Here is a 16,482-nt window from a genome sequence, read left to right on the forward strand (position 1 = left end):
CATCCATCAGGTTGTGTAACAAGTTGTCTTGTGGCATAATGTGTTTTAAATCGGGGTTAGATAGCGGAGGAGGGACCACTGTTATCTTACTATCGTGACATTGGTCACTCTTCCAGACAAAACACCGTTGCCCGTTGGGAAGTGGGGACAGTTCTCCCTTAAATACAAGGTCATACTGTTTGGGTGTGGGGGGAGCAGTGGGGGCGGGGCAGGGGGATTTTCATCTTCGTCCAAAGCACTCAACGCTGGATCTCTTCCAAGAGAGGAAACGAGACTAAATAGATCATTTGTTTTATTCTGTTTGGGCATTTCGTGCGTTTCTCTCCACTGTGGCTTATGGACACAAAGCCAAACTCCGGGACTGGCTGGAGCTGGCTAAAGTCCAGGTCACTTTTTGAAAATCTTTTTAAGGGAATACACAATCCGCGGATCCTATCCTCAGACAGGATGAAGGCGAGCCATGCCGTCTGAGGGGCAGGATGAAGTTCTGCGGTGCGTGTGAGCCTGAAGGAAGAGGCAGGTAGGAGGGTCATCGGGAATTCTCAAATAAGACCCAGGCGGAGACAGGAAGGAAATACACTTTCCAGGCACGCGTGTATGAGAAAGACCCTTCAAAGAGGGTCAGATGTGAGAAGCATGGCGGGGCATGGGCACCAACGGAGGTGGGGCTGGGCTGCTTGGGGCAGCCCCTGACGATGGGTGTCAAAGTGCCTGGTCACTTGAATGTCACGGAAAGCTTAGGCCATTGCTTCTGTACCCGCCGGCTGGCCCCGGGAAGGCCCGCCGAGCCCGGCCGCGCACACGCTGCAACGGGCGTAGTTGGTATTCCCCGCGTAGCCTCGCGGCAGAATGGGTCTTTGTCTTGACTCACTTCCCTTTGGGACACACTCATTGGCAGTCCCATCCGATGGCCGTGGGGAGAGAAAGGCACAGTCGCGGTTGGGCTTAGTTGGGCAGATTAGTTGACACCGCATCCTGTCTGATTGCAGAACAGACAAGTCACGTACAGTATTGCTGAGAACGTTCCCTCGACGGTACTGGGTAGAACGGGGGGTGCACGGCAGTCGTGAAAACGTAAACAAAAGAGGTTAAGTCCCAAAGACGTCTGACTATCCTTTATAGCTGAAGAATCCGGACCCTAATTACGCCCTAATTGGGAAAATAAAACATGTGCCCCCTAAAAATAAATTAAATAAATAAAAGTGTTGGGTCCGTGAAAACAAGAGACCGGAATCCTTTAAAATAGCAGTGGTGCATCCCTTCAAGATCCTAGAGCAACGTCACTCAAAATTTTAAACTGCAAAAAATTAACCAAAGGGTTTGAGATTCACCTCAATATATCAATGTCAACCTTCCGGTTGGGATATCATGTAATAGTTTTTGCAAGACGTTACTATTAGGGAAAACTGGCCAAAGTACACCAGGAGCCTCTCTGTGTTATTTCTTACAACCGCCTGAGAACCTACAACTATCCCAATAAGATTTTCAGTTAAAAAAAATTGATTCAGGTGGAAATGGGTGCAGGGAACCAGGCAGGCTTTCCTAACCCGGTTCTACCCACACTTTCTGGTTCTCATTTCTCTCTCCATCCACTAGTTCCCTGAACGACTCCCTTGTATCTGGAAGAGGCTCCTCCTCCCAGCATCTCAGACACCTCTGGGTTTTGGGGCTTTGGCTTCCCCCTCCACTTCATTCCTGCCAGGTCCAGCCGCACACACACACACACACACACACACACACACACACACACACCCCAGGCTAGAGGAAACCCTAACACTGTCCCCACAGCAACACTTACCATGTCAAGAGTCACCCGGCCCTTGTTCACCCACCAGTCAACAAAGATTTATGGAGCAACTACTGTGTGCCCTGTTGGCTCTCAGCACTAGGGACGGAGTGAGTTGAAAACCAAGGTGAACCGGTTTCTCTTCCCCGTTTTCTGCAAGTGCATTTTCTAAATGAGGAAGGGTGGAAGAGAATAAAAAAAGAAAAAAATCCAACTGATGAAGAAAGCCGTAAGTTGGAGAAAGTTGGATGTGACTTCCGCTCAAGTGGTCAGGGAAGGTTTCCTAGAGAAGCTGATGTTGCAGCTGTGCCCTCCCTGACTGCAGGGAGGAGTCTTAGGATGTGGGGGGCGCGGGGTAAGGAGGGGAGCACCGGGTAAGGAGGGGAGCACCTTAGGCAGCGTGAACAGCAAGGAAGAAGCATTTATATCCTGCCCTGTGATGAAAAATGAATATTAGGCACGAGTGTAAAATAACGAAATAGGTTTTCTTCTTTGCAGACCGTGCTTCCCTTTTATTTGAAGAGCGACCCTCCAGAGCAGGCTTCCCCACAGGAGAGGCTGTGAATACCCTCCCGCTGGCCCAGATTTTACACTTTTCAAAGCGACTCCTTCACCCCAACACACGCGCTCCCGGTCTAGCACGGCCGCCTACACACCAGCTGCAGGTCAGCCGAGGTGCTCTAGGCCCGGATGCCACTATCTTCACCTGCTGCTGGCAGGTGGGCGCGGGCCTGCTGCAGGGGGCTCTGGCCCGGGGCACCCTCAGAGGTCGTTAAAGTCGCGCCCCACACACCCAAGTGGACCAAGGGGGGGCTGCCCAGAGGAGATGGGGTGACGGAGCCCAGAGCCCCAGGGTGACACTGCCCGCCCCGGGTCTGCGCCTCCCGCGCCCAAGGTCCCAGCAGCTGCAGGAACCCACGGTAGGGCGGTGGCGGTGTTCTCAGGACCCTGCGGGTGCCGCGCTGTCACCGCAGCCACCAACCCAGATTTCTAGATTCCCTACGGCGACCCGCCAACCCTATGAAGCGTCTCCAGGGGTGCGGTCGCCCCTCCCCGGCCACCACCCGCGCCGTTATCCCCTCCCCCGGGCCGCTGGGGCGCCTCCCCGGGCCCCCCTCCCCCCGCATCTCCCCCGGGGGGCAGCCAGGACCACCGGGCAGCATCCCAAGGCCGCGCCGCGAGCCCCGGGGTCCCTCCCGGCTGGGTTCCTCCTGGGGGCGGGGTCCCTGGGGGGGTCCTCCAGGCTGGGTGCCCACCCCGCGGCGCGGTCCCTCCCGCTGGGTCCCCTCCTCCCGGGGGTGGTGTCCCTCCAGGCTGGGTCCCTCCAGGCTGGGTGCCCCCCTCCCCAGGGGGGTCCCTCCAGGCTGGATCTCCCCCCACTGGGTCCCCCTTCACGGGGTCCCTCAGGCTGGGTCCCCCCCTCCAGGGTGGGTCCCCCCACAGGGTCCCCCCAGGCTGGGTCCCCCCCTCTCCTAGGGGGGTCTCTCCAGGCTGGGGTCCCCCCCTCCCAGGGGGTCCCCAGGCTGGGGTCCCTCTCCCGGTGGGGTCCCTCCAGGCGGGGTTCCCCCTCCCCAGTGGGGTCCCTCCAGGCTGGATCTTCCCCAGCTGGGTCCCCCCGCTACGGGGTCCCTCCAGGCTGGGTCCGCCCCCCTCCCCCCGCGGGGTCCCTCCAGGCCCTCCCACACCCGGACCCTTGGGGGGTCCTTCCATGCTGGGTTCCCCCCCTCCGCGGGGTCCGTCCAAGCTGGGTCCCTCCCCCCCACCCCCGGGGTCCCTCCAGGCTGGGTCCCTTCCCCCCCCTGCGGGGTCTGTCCAGGCTGGGTCCCTCCCGCCACGGCGGGGTTCCTCCAGGCTGGATCCCCCCCTCCGTGGGGTCCCTCCAGGCTGGGTTCCCCCCGGCGGTGTCCATCCAGGCTGGGTCCCTCTCCCTATCCGGTGGGGTCCCTCCAGGCGGGGTCTCCCCCCCTCCCCTGCAGGGTCCATCCAGGCTGGGTCCCCCTCCCTCCCAGGGGGGTCCTCCCAGGCCGAGTCCCCTGCCTCCTTCCCAGGGGGGTCCCCCCAGGCCGGTCTCCCCCCCTAGGGGTCCCCCCAGGCCGGGTCCCTCCTCCTTCCCAGGGAGGTCCCCCCAGTCCGGTCTCCACCCCCCCCTCCCAGGGGGTCCCTCCAGGCCGGGTCCCTCCCCCCCTCCCAGGGGGTCCCCCAGGCCCCGACCCCCGCGGCCACGTGCGTCTCGGCCCGTCCGCCCGCGCGTCCCCGGCGCCCCCCGCGGCGCGGAGTCCCTGGGGGCGGGAGGGGGCGGGAGGGGGCGCGGGGCGCGGGGCGCGGGGCGGCGGCGGGCGCAGCCACACAAAGGAGGCGGCGGGAAGGCGGGGCGGGGCGGGCCGGGCCGGGGGCGGGGCGGCGGGCGGCGATAAAGCCCCGGCGCGGCGGCCCTGCTGGCGCTGAGGACGGCGGCTGCTCGGCGGCTCGGCTGCTCGGCTGCGCGGCCAGTGCGGGCGCCGCCGCCCCCCGCTCCCGCCCCCGCCCCCGCCCCGACCTGCCGCCGCCGCCGCCGCCGCGGGATCCAGCCGGGCTGGTGAGCGGGGACCCGGGGGCGGGAGGGCGCGGCCGCGGGGCTCCGCGCTCCGGGCGACCTTGGGCTGCGGGTGCGGGTGCGGGTGCGGGTGCGGGTGCGGGTGCGGGCCCGGGCGGCCACGTCGAGGCGGAGCAACTTTCTGAGCCCTCGGGCCGCCCTGCTGGGGCCGGAGCTCGGGGCCGGGGAGCGCGAGCGGGGACCGGGGCCGCCCGGGAGGTGCGCCCCAGGGCACGCGGGAGCCGCGGGGGATGCTCGGGCGCCCGACCTGGGTGCGCGCCGCCGCCGGGGACCCCGCGGTCCGCACCTGGCGGGCCGGGGCCGCAGGGAGGGCACGAGGACCCCGGTGGCGGCTGCGTGAGGCTCCGCGCTCCAGCCCGGGCTGTGCGGGACGCGCCGAGGTCTCGGTGCCTTCAGCGAAGGAAAAACGATCTTCCCGCGAGTCTCCGGAGAGATGGCACCGGCTGCCGCGCCTTGCGCTGGCCCCTTTGCAGGGGACCCTCGTGCCCGAGCCTGCACCTAGGACGAGGGCAGGCTGGCGGCCCCTTTGAAGCCAGGAGGCAGCGCGCCCCTCCGAGCCCTTCAGGGGCGGTTGACCTGATGATTCTGCACTTCGCAGATTTTAGACCCAAAGTTGAACGGAGATGACCTGGAGAGGCGTGGGCATTGCCACTTTGCCCACCTGGAGCGCGCTTCAGAGACCCAGGACACTTCCAGCGCTGCCTGCACGTCCACACCAGTCATTATCGCTGTTTGCAGCATTTCAGCAAAAATCCTCTCCAGCTATGCAGATGAAGGTGCAGCCTAAACAATCCAGGGACCTTTTCAACCACCCCCCCCACCCACCACCATGCAATTTTGATTTTAGACCAAAATGGTGTTGGGAAACCTGGTAGTGTATGGCAGTGACTGAAAGTCGTAAAGGTGTCATCCGTCCCTTGATTCTAAACAAAAATGAATCTATGCAGAAAATCCCGGCCCCCTATGAACTTCACATATTTTAGTGTGATTTTATTTTATTTATTTATTTTTTTTTTTTTATTTATGATAGTCACAGAGAGATAGAGAGAGGCAGAGACACAGGCAGAGGGAGAAGCAGGCTCCATGCACCGGGAGCCCGATGTGGGATTCGATCCCGGGTCTCCAGGATCGCGCCCTGGGCCAAAGGCAGGCGCCAAACCGCTGCGCCACCCAGGGATCCCTTTACTGTGATTTTAAAAGAACAAAAATGACTCAGTCTCCAAAGGACATCAGTTCTTAAGTTCTGCACACGGGTACAGACTAGATACCAGGGAGACATGGAGGTACTAGGGTTGGAAATGGGCCACGTCCCACCGACCCCTCCGCACGGCCATCCTCTGCCAGCCAGTCATTCTCCTTCAGGGACTCTGGCTCCTGGGCTTTTGCTCCCCGCTCTGGTCCCGAAGGCCACATGGGGGTCTATTCCCATTTCCTTGACCATCTCAAATCCAGTGACCTCCACCCACTCCAGCAACCAAGTCCCCTAACTCCATGCAGGTCTTGCCCTGGCTCAGAGAGGCTCATCTTCTGAAATCAGAAACGCCAGCGTCTCGGCCACCAGCTCCTGCCTTCCAGGCTGCAAACTGGTGCTCCCCCTGCAGCTCTTCCTCAGCGCGGGAGACCTCTTCCCCGCCCTCCTTCCTGTTTGACAGGTGACTTCAAGGCCCACTCCACTTGGACAGGAGGGACCACTGAGTTGAAGTCTTTCCAGGTCCTCCCCTGTTTCCCTCCTACAGACTTTTCCAAATTTACCCCCTCCTCCCAGACCCCTTCTTCAGCACCTACCGTGTCCAGGCGCTTTGAGTGGCCCCGAAGTGTAGTAAGTATAGCAGATCCTTGCTATCTTGGAACTGTCGTTCTTGTGGGAGGACACAGGCAAACAGCAAAACATAATTGTGCCATGGTAACATGAATAGGGTAGAATGATAGGAGAAAAATCAAACTGGGGCAGGGAACTTAGGGAAGATTAGAAAGAAGACCTCCCTTTGGCACTGCCTAGTGTCTCCCCGAGAACGCTTCCCTAATTTAACTCTTTTTAGAATGCCCTAATCTCCCTTTCCCCTGCATCCCCACCTCCTTTTCGGTGACCACCGTGTCTCTATGGGCTTCTCAAATGAGTTAACATTTCCCCTCGTTCTCTGCTGTCTTCTCCGCTCCCCGTGAGCTGGCCAGAGGCTCCCCAAAGTAGAAGGCCCCACAATTCCTGCACAGTGATCCTGCAGATTCTCTCTAGACTTCCCTGTGGCGCTGGGCATTTCCTTCCTTTCTGATCCTTTCTCCCTCTTTCCTAGCTGCCATGTCCCCCTGGTTTTCCCTCTGCCCCCATTGCCTCTCCAGTACCCCCGGGGGCTACCCAGGGTTCTGGCCTGATCCCCGTTCTGCTCTGTGAAGAGTCACTGGGTGAAGCACATTCCCCAAGCCTCAACTGCCCCCAGTACAAGGTGAGTCCCAGATTGGTGGCTCCAAGCGAGTACCTACAGTCTAGGGGGCTTATCCATCCATGCCTTGTAGGTGGAAAACCTGCAGGGAGGCCAGGACTGACTGGTTTGAGTTCTCACCGTCCACCCCATACCCATTTCATCATTGGCCAGGGTTGGCCGCTCTCTTTGTTTGTTTTCTTTGGTGGCGGCTCTACCAGTCGTGAGGGTGTTAGAGAGCAGAAAGCCTCCCGTGAGGCTCGACCCTCCAGGCCTCCCCGCACGCAGCCCCAAGTCCTGCTGCCTCCACAGGCTGTGAAATCACGGCCCCCTGCCGCAGTCACTGCGGCCCTGCCCTGCCTCAGAGGCCGGGACCAGCCAAGTGGTAGCCAGTGTGCCATTTCCGGTTGACGGATGTGTTGTTGGCCTGAAAAAGTATGCAAAAGTGAATACTAGAAATATCAAAATATCGCTTGGATTTATAACTTCTCTTAAAAATCAGGAGACCTGGAAGATGATGGCCCCGTTCCCACGTGGCAGCACGTGGCTGGTGTGGAGTTTCCAGCGCCCAGGGTGCTGGCTTCCTGCTTCTCCCTGGACCTGTGGTCCTGTTTCCAGAAGCTTCTCGGCCCTCATGGGCTTCTGAGTTAGCACCCCTGGGCCGGGGGGCCATCAGAGGCCCGTGAATCCCTGGTGCCTGCCTGGCCTTGCAGCCCTCTCGGCCGTCTCCCCAGGGGTACGGGGACCTTCCTCGGGGGGCAGATCCACGTCAGCTCCTGTCTCTCCGCCTCCCTCTTGCCTCTGGGGCAAACCCTTAGGAGTGTGTGCCCAGGGCCTCAGCGTGCTCTGACCTGCGAGGACAGCGGTGGTCGCATAGTCCCCGGGTGACCTCCGCCTGTGTGGAGCAGTGTCTGCCGCTCGCCACATCTCCGCAGACCTCCCCAGCCTCCAGGGTGGAGTCCACGGTAGGGAGGCCACAGCTGCCGAGGCTGGGTCGCTCCTCAGGTCACTGTGTGGATCCCCAGGTTACTGTGTGGACCCCAGGGTCACTGTGTGGACCCCCAGGTCACTGTGTGGACCTCCAGGTCACTGGGCGGACCCCCAGGTCACTGTGTGGACACCCAGGTCACTGTGTGGACCTCCAGGTCACTAGGCGGACCCCCAGGTCACTGTGTGGACCCCAGGTCACTGGGCGGACCCCAGGGTCACTGGGCAGACCCCCAGGTCACTGTGTGGACCCCAGGTCACTGGGAGGACCCCCAGGTCACTGTGTGGACCCCAGGATCACTGTGTGGACCCCAAGTCGCTGTGCGGACCCCCAGGTCACTATGTGGATCCCAGGGTCACTGTGGGCCCCAGGTCACTGTGTGGACCTCCAGGTCACCGGGTGGATCCCCAGGTCACTGTGGACCCCTAGGTCACTGGGAGGACCCCAAGGTCACTGTGTGGACCCCCAGATCACTGGGCAGACCCCAAGGTCACCAGGTGGACCCCCAGGTCACTGCGGACGCGGGAGGGCGGGCGTCCTCCACGTTCAGCCGGGCACCTTGCGGCAGTGGTGCGGCTCGTGGGCCAGCGGCCCGGCGTCCTGCCCGCACAGTCCACCGCCCTGCGCCCCTGCCCGCCTCCTGCCCCGGCCGCGGTGCCGGGCCCCTGCCTAGAACTCTTCCTCTGTCACTGCCCCGTGTCTGGCTGGCGTCGCCCCCCTGCAAGGCTCGGGTCCAGCGTCGTCCGTCGCGAAGGTTCCCCGAGGTCCCGAGCCGTGCCCCACGTGGGCTCGCGTGCACACCTGTGGTGCATCACCCGAGGCGTTTCATGGGTATCTGAATGGAACCACCGCACTTATGGTTTTTTTAAGTTTATCACACACTTGATGAAAGTGTGCTTGACCTGTGGGCTTGGAGGCTTGGAGGGGAGCTTCCCACCCCCAGGACCGCCACTCCTGTTCTGGTACTTCTAAGCAGATATCTATCTTCACGGTAAAAAAATAAATAAAATTAAATTAAAAAGTAAAAATATTTTGGATCAGTCATGCCTTTTGAGATAGAACGTTACTTAGAAAAAAGCCAAAGTCTGACCCAGAAGTACTCCTGTCCCTATGTTCTTCGTTAGCCTCATCTGAACCTCTTTTGGCTTGGTTCTGTCTTCCCTAGATCCACTGGCTGGGCCAGACTCCGTACGCTGTGCCTTTGTCAAGGTAGGAGAGCTCTCTCTGGCTTACTTCTGTGAACCTTTCCAGTGATAGTGATATGTACCCTCTTGCTGGCTTTTAAAAATAATTTTTTTAAATTTATTTTTTGCCTTGGTCGTTTTTTAACTAATATCTTTAGTCAAATTTGATGGAAAGAGCCCTAGGATGGACGAGAGTCTGGGCTGATTTGTATAGTTAATCATCTAGAACTTATTTTTTTTTTTTGTCTGCACAATGGGTCTGATGAAATCAATGATGTCATTAAAAAAAAAAAAAAAAAAACGCGACCTGAGATACCTGGGTGACTCCGTTGGTTAAGCGTCTGACTCTTGATTGCAGCTCAGGTCCTGATCTCAGGGTTGTGAGATCGAACCCCGTGTTGGGCTCTGCGCGCGGTGAGGAGTCTGCTTGTCCTTCTCTCTTTCCTTCTCTCTCTCTCTCATAAATTAATTAATTAATTAATTAATTAATAAAAATTTAAGCAAAACAAAATAACCTATAACATCTTGACTTATTTTCCTTCTTGGTCCAGCTTTCTCATAAAGATCAGATCTAGATGAAATTTTTTCTTAAATGCATTATTTATCTACATGAAACCCTTAATCCCTCCCTTCGTCTCTCCTTTAAATCTATGAAATCATCCAGCTTGGCTCTTTAGTTCTCAGAAATAGCATTGAGGGCCAACATGAAGATTTAGTCTGTATCCCCACTTAAAGGCATTTATAAAAATGTTAAAGACATCGGGTCCCCTGTATTTGACCCTCTTTGTAAATGACCATCTCCGCCTATGAATGTGCCTGTCTTCTCTTTCCCAAACCATCGTTCCTCACAAGCGGATTGCATGTCTGATCTGAAAATCAATGTTGGGTTAAAGAAAAAAAATATCCTTAGATGTGGAGTAGAGTCAAATAAACTACATTTTTAGGTTAGTTTTTTATCTGTAAGTTCACAGTTTATCCCAGAACGCTGAAAGAGTAGTATGATTTAATTTCTCTTTTGAGAAATGCTGCCTCTCACCCAACAGGGCAAGTCTGTTTACACAATGATTCTCCCCTTCTTCTGCTGTTAGGTTTCTAGGTCTGGATGTAAGCCCAGTCCAGAGAAGTTGGCGTTCTTTCTGGGGCTCTTTTTTGTGCACGGGGACGTACACCGAGTCTAAGCAGTTCTCTCTGCAACTCCATCCCTGCATTTTGACAAACATGTCCCCTGTTTCATCCTTGAATTCCTTCAGAGGTTGGGGTGGATGCCCCAGTTCAAGATCAGCCCAAGAACACCGCACACTCTTGCTTCAGGTTGGCCTCAGACTTTGCCCTTTGCTTCGGGAGGGATAATTCAAGAGCTGGAACCCACCATGCCTTTCTATTTTTATTAGTTAATTCTCGGGAGAAAGATAATGTGAAGGAGATTTTAATATAAAAGGGGGAAAAATCCTATGAAGAGGCAGAAAGGATTTCTTGTTGCAATGGCAAATCTTGGTAAATGTACTTTGTTTTATTTTTGTAATGCCCTCCCCCACTTGCTGCAGTGAGACTCTGGTAACCTGGGGAATTTCTCCTAAGAGCATACCAAAAATAGTATCAGCGCTTTCTCCCCCCCTCCCCACTTTTCCTTTCTATTTAGTGCCAACTAATATAGCTACAGAGAAAATAACCACTTGTTTCTGCCTGAGTTTTCATGGACCAAATCTTGAAAGTGGGTGTGGGTATATGAGAGCGTTTAACACCAAATATGAAGCCCACTTGGAAGTGACTAAGGTGACTGCGAATGAAAATAGACTTTTCTTCCTTTCTTTTGAGAAAATGCTATTTAAATAATGGCCGAGCTTGCTGCTTCTACTAAATTTATTTTTCATTCTTGAAATGAGGAATCCACTTGGGAAGAAACCATCTTGAGGATTTGGTCACTGTTCAGATTACATGAGCTATTAACTGGTGCCTCATCTTCCGTTTACAAGGGCAGAAAACCCAAATCACGGTTGAGTGACGCAAAAAGATGGGGTGCCAGGGGGAACCTCGTGACGTGCACTGCAGACCCTGAGATGGTGGGATTGCCTCTGGCCCTGGAGGGGGCTGAAACCAGAGACTTGGGCCTGTAGGGCCCGCATCTCTTTGCAGGTGGTCTCCATCCTCTCAGGGGCCAGGCCGCAGGTAGCTTCAGGCTTACCTCCCAATGACCCAAGAGCAAGGAGGAACTGGCTTCCTGCCAGTTCCAGTTGGAAAAGTCCTAGGATGGGACTCAGACTGGTGCATTTTTGTGTCATGTGCTCTTCCCTGGACCAGTGGCTGTGGTGAGGGGAATGGGATACTGTGATTGGCCGGAGGCCGAGTCACATGTCCAAACCTGTGGTCTGGTGGGGCGGGGAAAGAGTACTGAGAGGGGCCTGCTGGACAGGTTACCCCAACTGCCCGTGTTTTCAGTTGCTTTCAGTTGCCAGCAGCTCTCTGTTGTCCCCTGGAGCCTTCTCCCCGCGTGTAGGACAGATGGTCATACCATCCACCCGCTCAGTTGGGAAAGAGGAGCGCACAGCCGCCGAAGCTTCTGTGGTCATACAGACCACCTGGATGTGTCAGTGCCAGAGCCTGAAGCCAGGTGTGTAAATGCGCAGACTGTGAGCTGGTACCGTGAATTTTCAGAGATTTATATCTCATCAATATTCATGACTTTCCAAAAAATAAGTTCTTGTCAAACCACGTGCCTCCTTCCCAAAGACCACCTCCTCACTCGGCGGCTCAATATCCTTCAGTAACAACAAAGCTCACGAGGTGGAAGGAGGCTAATATTTTTGCATTCTTTTGGAGGGAATATTTTTAAGCCTGTTGCTCCCCAAGCCCAACACTCCCTGCCCAGTTTATTCTTTAGACACTTGTTTTTGTTCTGTTTTTTTTTTTTTCTTCTTTCTGGGACTCAAACTCTAAAATCAGTACTGACCTTTGGGTTGAAAAGGTAGGGTGCGGGATCCCTGGGTGGTGCAGCGGTTTGGCGCCTGCCTTTGGCCCAGGGCGTGATCCTGGAGACCCGGGATCGAATCCCACGTCGGGCTCCCGGTGCATGGAGCCTGCTTCTCCCTCTGCCTGTGTCTCTGCCTCTCTCTCTCTCTGTGTGTGACTCTCGTAAATAAATAAAAATTAAAAAAAAAATTAAAAAAAAAAGTAGGGTGCATTTACCCAGAGTTGGAGGGAATAACTAACTAACTTAACTAACTAACTTAGGCCGAGCTGGACACAAGTCAGCATAACCAAACAACAAGTGTGACGTGACTTTGAAAAGATGAGTAATTGAGGGGACACCCGGGAGGCTGAGTTGGTTGAGTGACGACTCCTGATTTCAGCTGGGGTCATGGTCTTGGGGTCCTGGGATCAAGCCCCACATGGGGCTCTGTGCACGGTGTAGAGTCTGCCTGAGGATGCTCTCTCCCTCCCCGCGGCCCCCACCTGTTTTCTCTCTCTCTCTCTCTCTCAAATAAATAAATAAATCTTTGAAAAAAATACCAAAGCAAACTTCACAAATGTGTGGAGACTTAGAACACTGTTTGAGATTTAACTTTTGCTTTAATAGTTTTTATTTTTTGAGAGGAAGAGCATGTGCCCAGGGCTGCTCCATCCCCAGCACGTTAGGCTCGATCTCATGACCCTGAGATCGTGACCTGAGCTGAAATCAAGAATCGGGCACTTAACCAATGGAGCCTCCCAGGGACCCCTTATAGCTCTTTTTTTTTTTTAATAGTTGCCTTTTTTCAAAATTTGTCCTGTCTAAATGGTGTGCACCCCCCTCCCGCCCCCCCTTGCACGGTGAGGTTCTCAGAGTAGCCCTGGACGCCGACGGACTGCTCGGCGAGCTGCTGCCGGCCGCGGCTCGAGGGCCGGAGGTTACTAGACTTCTCGGAGCCTCGGCTTCTTTCCTCGTGGGTTGGGCGGGAAGGGAACCGGGTCTTTTGCTTGGGAGGATGAGGCGGAGTGTACACTTGAGGTGCTGAGCCAGGGGCTAGAGTGGGGCCGAGTCCGGGCCGACGTGACCGCGGGGTTCTGCTTGTCGCTGTCCTCGGGACTCGTGATTGCGTTTGTGTCTTTGTTGTGGTAAATAAGTGACTTGCTCTGCGTGTTCGCGGGCCTGGTTCCACTGTAGCGCTGTCGGCGGGCAGGACGCCTGTCCCTTCCGCGGGCTTCCAGGCCCCCCGGGGCGGCTCGGAGCGAAGGGTGGCCGGTGCGCGGAATAAGCTCCCGTCTCCGCTGTGTGACCAGGCGGCCTTTCTCGGGCAGCTGATTTATTTATTTTTTTAAAGATTTTATGCATTTATTCACGAGAGACCCAGAGAGAGAGGCAGAGACCCAGGCAGAGGGAGAAGCGGGCTCCCTGCGGGGACCCGATGCGGGACTCGATCCCAGGACCCCGGGGTCACGCCCTGAGCCTAAGGCAGGTGCCTCAACCGCTGAGCCCCCCAGGCGTCCCGGGTGGTTTTTTATGTGTTAGTTTTGAAGAATTAATAAATGTCTCTGCAGCAGAAAAAAAATCTATTTGGTTTAATATTTTGGTCTTTGCGAGTGTGGTCGCCAGAGTCTCCTCATCTTGTTCTGGCTTTTGGGGCTGTGAGAATGTCCCGTGTCCCATGAGGGCCGTTAATATCCAAGCACGCAGAAATAATCATTTCAGACACACACGACTCTGCTGTCAACAGACGGTCGAGTAATGATGATTTGGGCCCCTCGGTACACGGCAGAGTTCCCCACCTGCTGGCGCAGCCTCGGCGGACTTCCCCAGATAGGAAGCGGTGTTTTCTGCCGCCATTAATAGGAGGTTTTAGGATTTTACTGGCAAGCAGGTGTTTGGGGTTTTATTGAGCTCTCCGCGTGTGCCCGCACTGGCCCTGTGGCCGGACGGCGGGCGAGGGGCCGCCAGGGACACTGACCTGTGCGATGACGCGATGACCAGAGGAGCTTCCTCTCCCTAAAGGTGGGGATTGTCACCCTTTGAAACTAATGTACTGATAGACTCATATCATCTTACGCCAAACATGTGTTCATCTCTTGATGACAGTTAATTAAAATAGCAATTTGGAGGACTGGCCAGCGGTGCCGGGTGTTCACAGCCTTCCTGTCCTCGTGCAGCGCGGTGGTGACTCAGGAATGTAACGGGGAATGGATTCAGCAAGTCCTGGACGCAGAGTTGTTGCTATGCGTGTGGGTTACTCAGTAGCTTTAAAATTTCTTTTGGGTCAGAGAAGCATTTATTTTTTTACACGTACAATGGCAAAAATCTTGCTTCTTATCTTACTCTCTACCTTGTGTTGTCATTCCGGGTGTCTCGTCTGCCCCGTCAGGAACCCTCGAGGATTGTGTGTGTGTGCGTGTGTGCATGCGTGTACGCGCATCTTACCCTCCTGGGTCCTTTCCACGGTACCTGATGCAAAGGAGCCCGAAAAGAAGAAAGGAAATGAAAGAGCGTGGATCACCAGTATGTCGAGGAGTGTCAGGCACATTTTATTCATCACCTTATTGAATCTCAGCCATCCTGGGAAGGTAGAGATTGGTGCTAGCTGGCAGGCGAGGAAGCGGAGGCCAGGCTGTGCAGAGCACCCTGCGGGGGCCCCCACCCCGGGGAAGCCCCTCCAGGTCTGTGTGCCTCCGCCGCCACCTCGCTCATTCGGAAACACGGCCTGCGTGGGGCGGCGGGTGGAGCAGCAGGGCAGGGCCGCGCTGCGGGGCGCGGAGAACTGGGGACTCCGAGAACCCTGGGCTTAAACCCCAGCTCTCCAGTTAGTACTTTTATGCCCACAAAAGACTTTCCTCTCTGGGCTTCATTTCCGAAGCTGGAGAATGGAGCTGATGAGGATGCTGCGTTCCCCGTAGACACAGCAGCATCGGCCCCGTGGCGCAGCAGGGAGAAGGCCAGTAGTGACTTAAATCACGTGGCAGGGTCAGGGCTGAGGCAGGTTGGGAAGTCGGGTCACTGCTCCTGTTACTTGTCACCTCTCCCATCGCTGAGTCCAGACACAGCCGCCAGAACTGCCATCACCTGTCACCCACCCTTGATTAGCCCCCAGAGCGCCCCGCTGACGTGGGGACTGTCACCATCCATCCCCGCCGAGCCATTGATTCGTTCTCCTTTTCTCTGTGCTGTTCATTTCCTTCTTCTTGAAAAGAGTTACTCCCAGAGAGCAAGGACATTCCCCAAGATGTACCTCTCACCACACCTGCGCCCACACGGGACTTCAGAGTGGCAGCCCTCTTGTGTCTGGGTGCATTTGGCTTACGAGCTACTTTTTCCACCAGGTGCTCAGAGGCACACGGCGGTATCCACAAAATAAGCTGCCTTGGAGGATCTTCTGTATTTCCACCGAAAGGGCGAATCTGTGATTCTTTAACAGTTCCAGATGGGCACTATCCCGAATCTGTGACACTTTAATGGTTCAAGAACCCTGGGACACTGTCGTGGGCAGAAGCAGTAAGGGGGTACATTTTCTATAGAGGATTTCAATGCAATAGTCAGATGCCTCCCAGTCGCTTAGCCTGTTATTACCATCACATACCATGGTGATAAGCTCTTCTTCCCCTGGAGCAGCTCCATCATCCTGACTGACCCCAGAACTGCACTGAGCCCGTCAGAGTCCACCACCCAAGCGAGTGCTTTGAACGAGATGTCCCAGAGGCCAGACTGGAGGGGTTAGTGTGGATGGAATCGCCGCGAAGGCTGCACAGAAGCCCTCTCCCCTCCCTCTTTCTGGGAAGGGCTCCAGGAGAGCAGTGTGTGCCCCTGACCCCAAAAGCAGCCACGGTGCCAGCGGTCGTGGGCTGTGGAAGCCCTTGACATGCATTGCCCCTCCTTCCCTGCATCCTCTTGATAGCCTTGAAAGGCTGGCGGCTTACGGTCATTCTGTGGATGAGGGCAAGTGATGGATAGTCTCCAGGTCTCACTGTCCTTCTGCATGAAATAAAGGTGGGGATGCCCAGCTTTCCAGGAGGCTAGGAGGCTCAGCGGTGCTGATGCCAAAGCCCTTTACATATGGAAGTTTCTTAAATATCAGCTACCCCTGATGGTTGTGTGTGGGAGAGCTAAGTCTGTGCACGTTGTGCAACGTCAAGTCACTAATAAACACAAATGTCTTGATGACCCTCGTGGGTGAGGCAGTCCTTTTTTTTTTTTTTTTCCTTTGGCGCATTACTCTCCACAAAACCCTTTGGCTCTAAATTTTGTAGATTGCTACAAAATCTACAGGGTTTAGGGTTTGTAGTAGTGACGATAAGAGTTAGCCCTGTAGTCTCTCAGGTGCTCTCCGTGGGTAAATACAAGGAGGCAAGTCCTTCATGGAGGGGACAGCAATTCTCTTAAAAAAAAAGAAAAAGAAAAAGCTTTTAGTGGGCAACTTTGAAAAGATGTAAGACACTACAACTTGTCCTTTCATTGAACGCTCACGAGTACAAGAACACAAAACTGCATGAAGGCTTGATCTCTTCTGGGACAGGCGTGCAAGGCAAAAATGGTTGCCAAAGTGATGCCTTAA

The 16,482-nt window shown here is 55.7% G+C and overlaps 1 protein-coding gene across 4 annotated transcripts in view; it reads left to right on the plus strand.

Moving 5' to 3' along the window:
- Positions 1-403: 403 nt before the first annotated feature.
- The window catches only part of SERPINE2 (serpin family E member 2), a 62,497-nt gene continuing 46,418 nt past the window's right edge, over positions 404-16,482 (plus strand). Inside the window, exons 1-2 of one of the 4 annotated variants that reach the window (XM_072742668.1) lie at positions 404-520; positions 2,285-2,451. Coding sequence is in view for 1 of the 4 variants with exons in the window: in XM_072742666.1 (XP_072598767.1) it covers positions 480-520 (41 nt within the window). In the remaining 3 variants the exon portion in view is untranslated. Of the gene's footprint in view, positions 521-2,284; positions 2,452-4,228; positions 4,362-11,410; positions 11,577-16,482 lie in introns of those variants that run through there. The other 3 variants (XM_072742666.1, XM_072742667.1, XM_072742670.1) reach the window with 3 other exon arrangements.

The sequence above is a fragment of the Vulpes vulpes genome, chromosome 16, assembly GCF_048418805.1.
Source record: "Vulpes vulpes isolate BD-2025 chromosome 16, VulVul3, whole genome shotgun sequence".
Taxonomy (NCBI): domain Eukaryota; kingdom Metazoa; phylum Chordata; class Mammalia; order Carnivora; family Canidae; genus Vulpes; species Vulpes vulpes.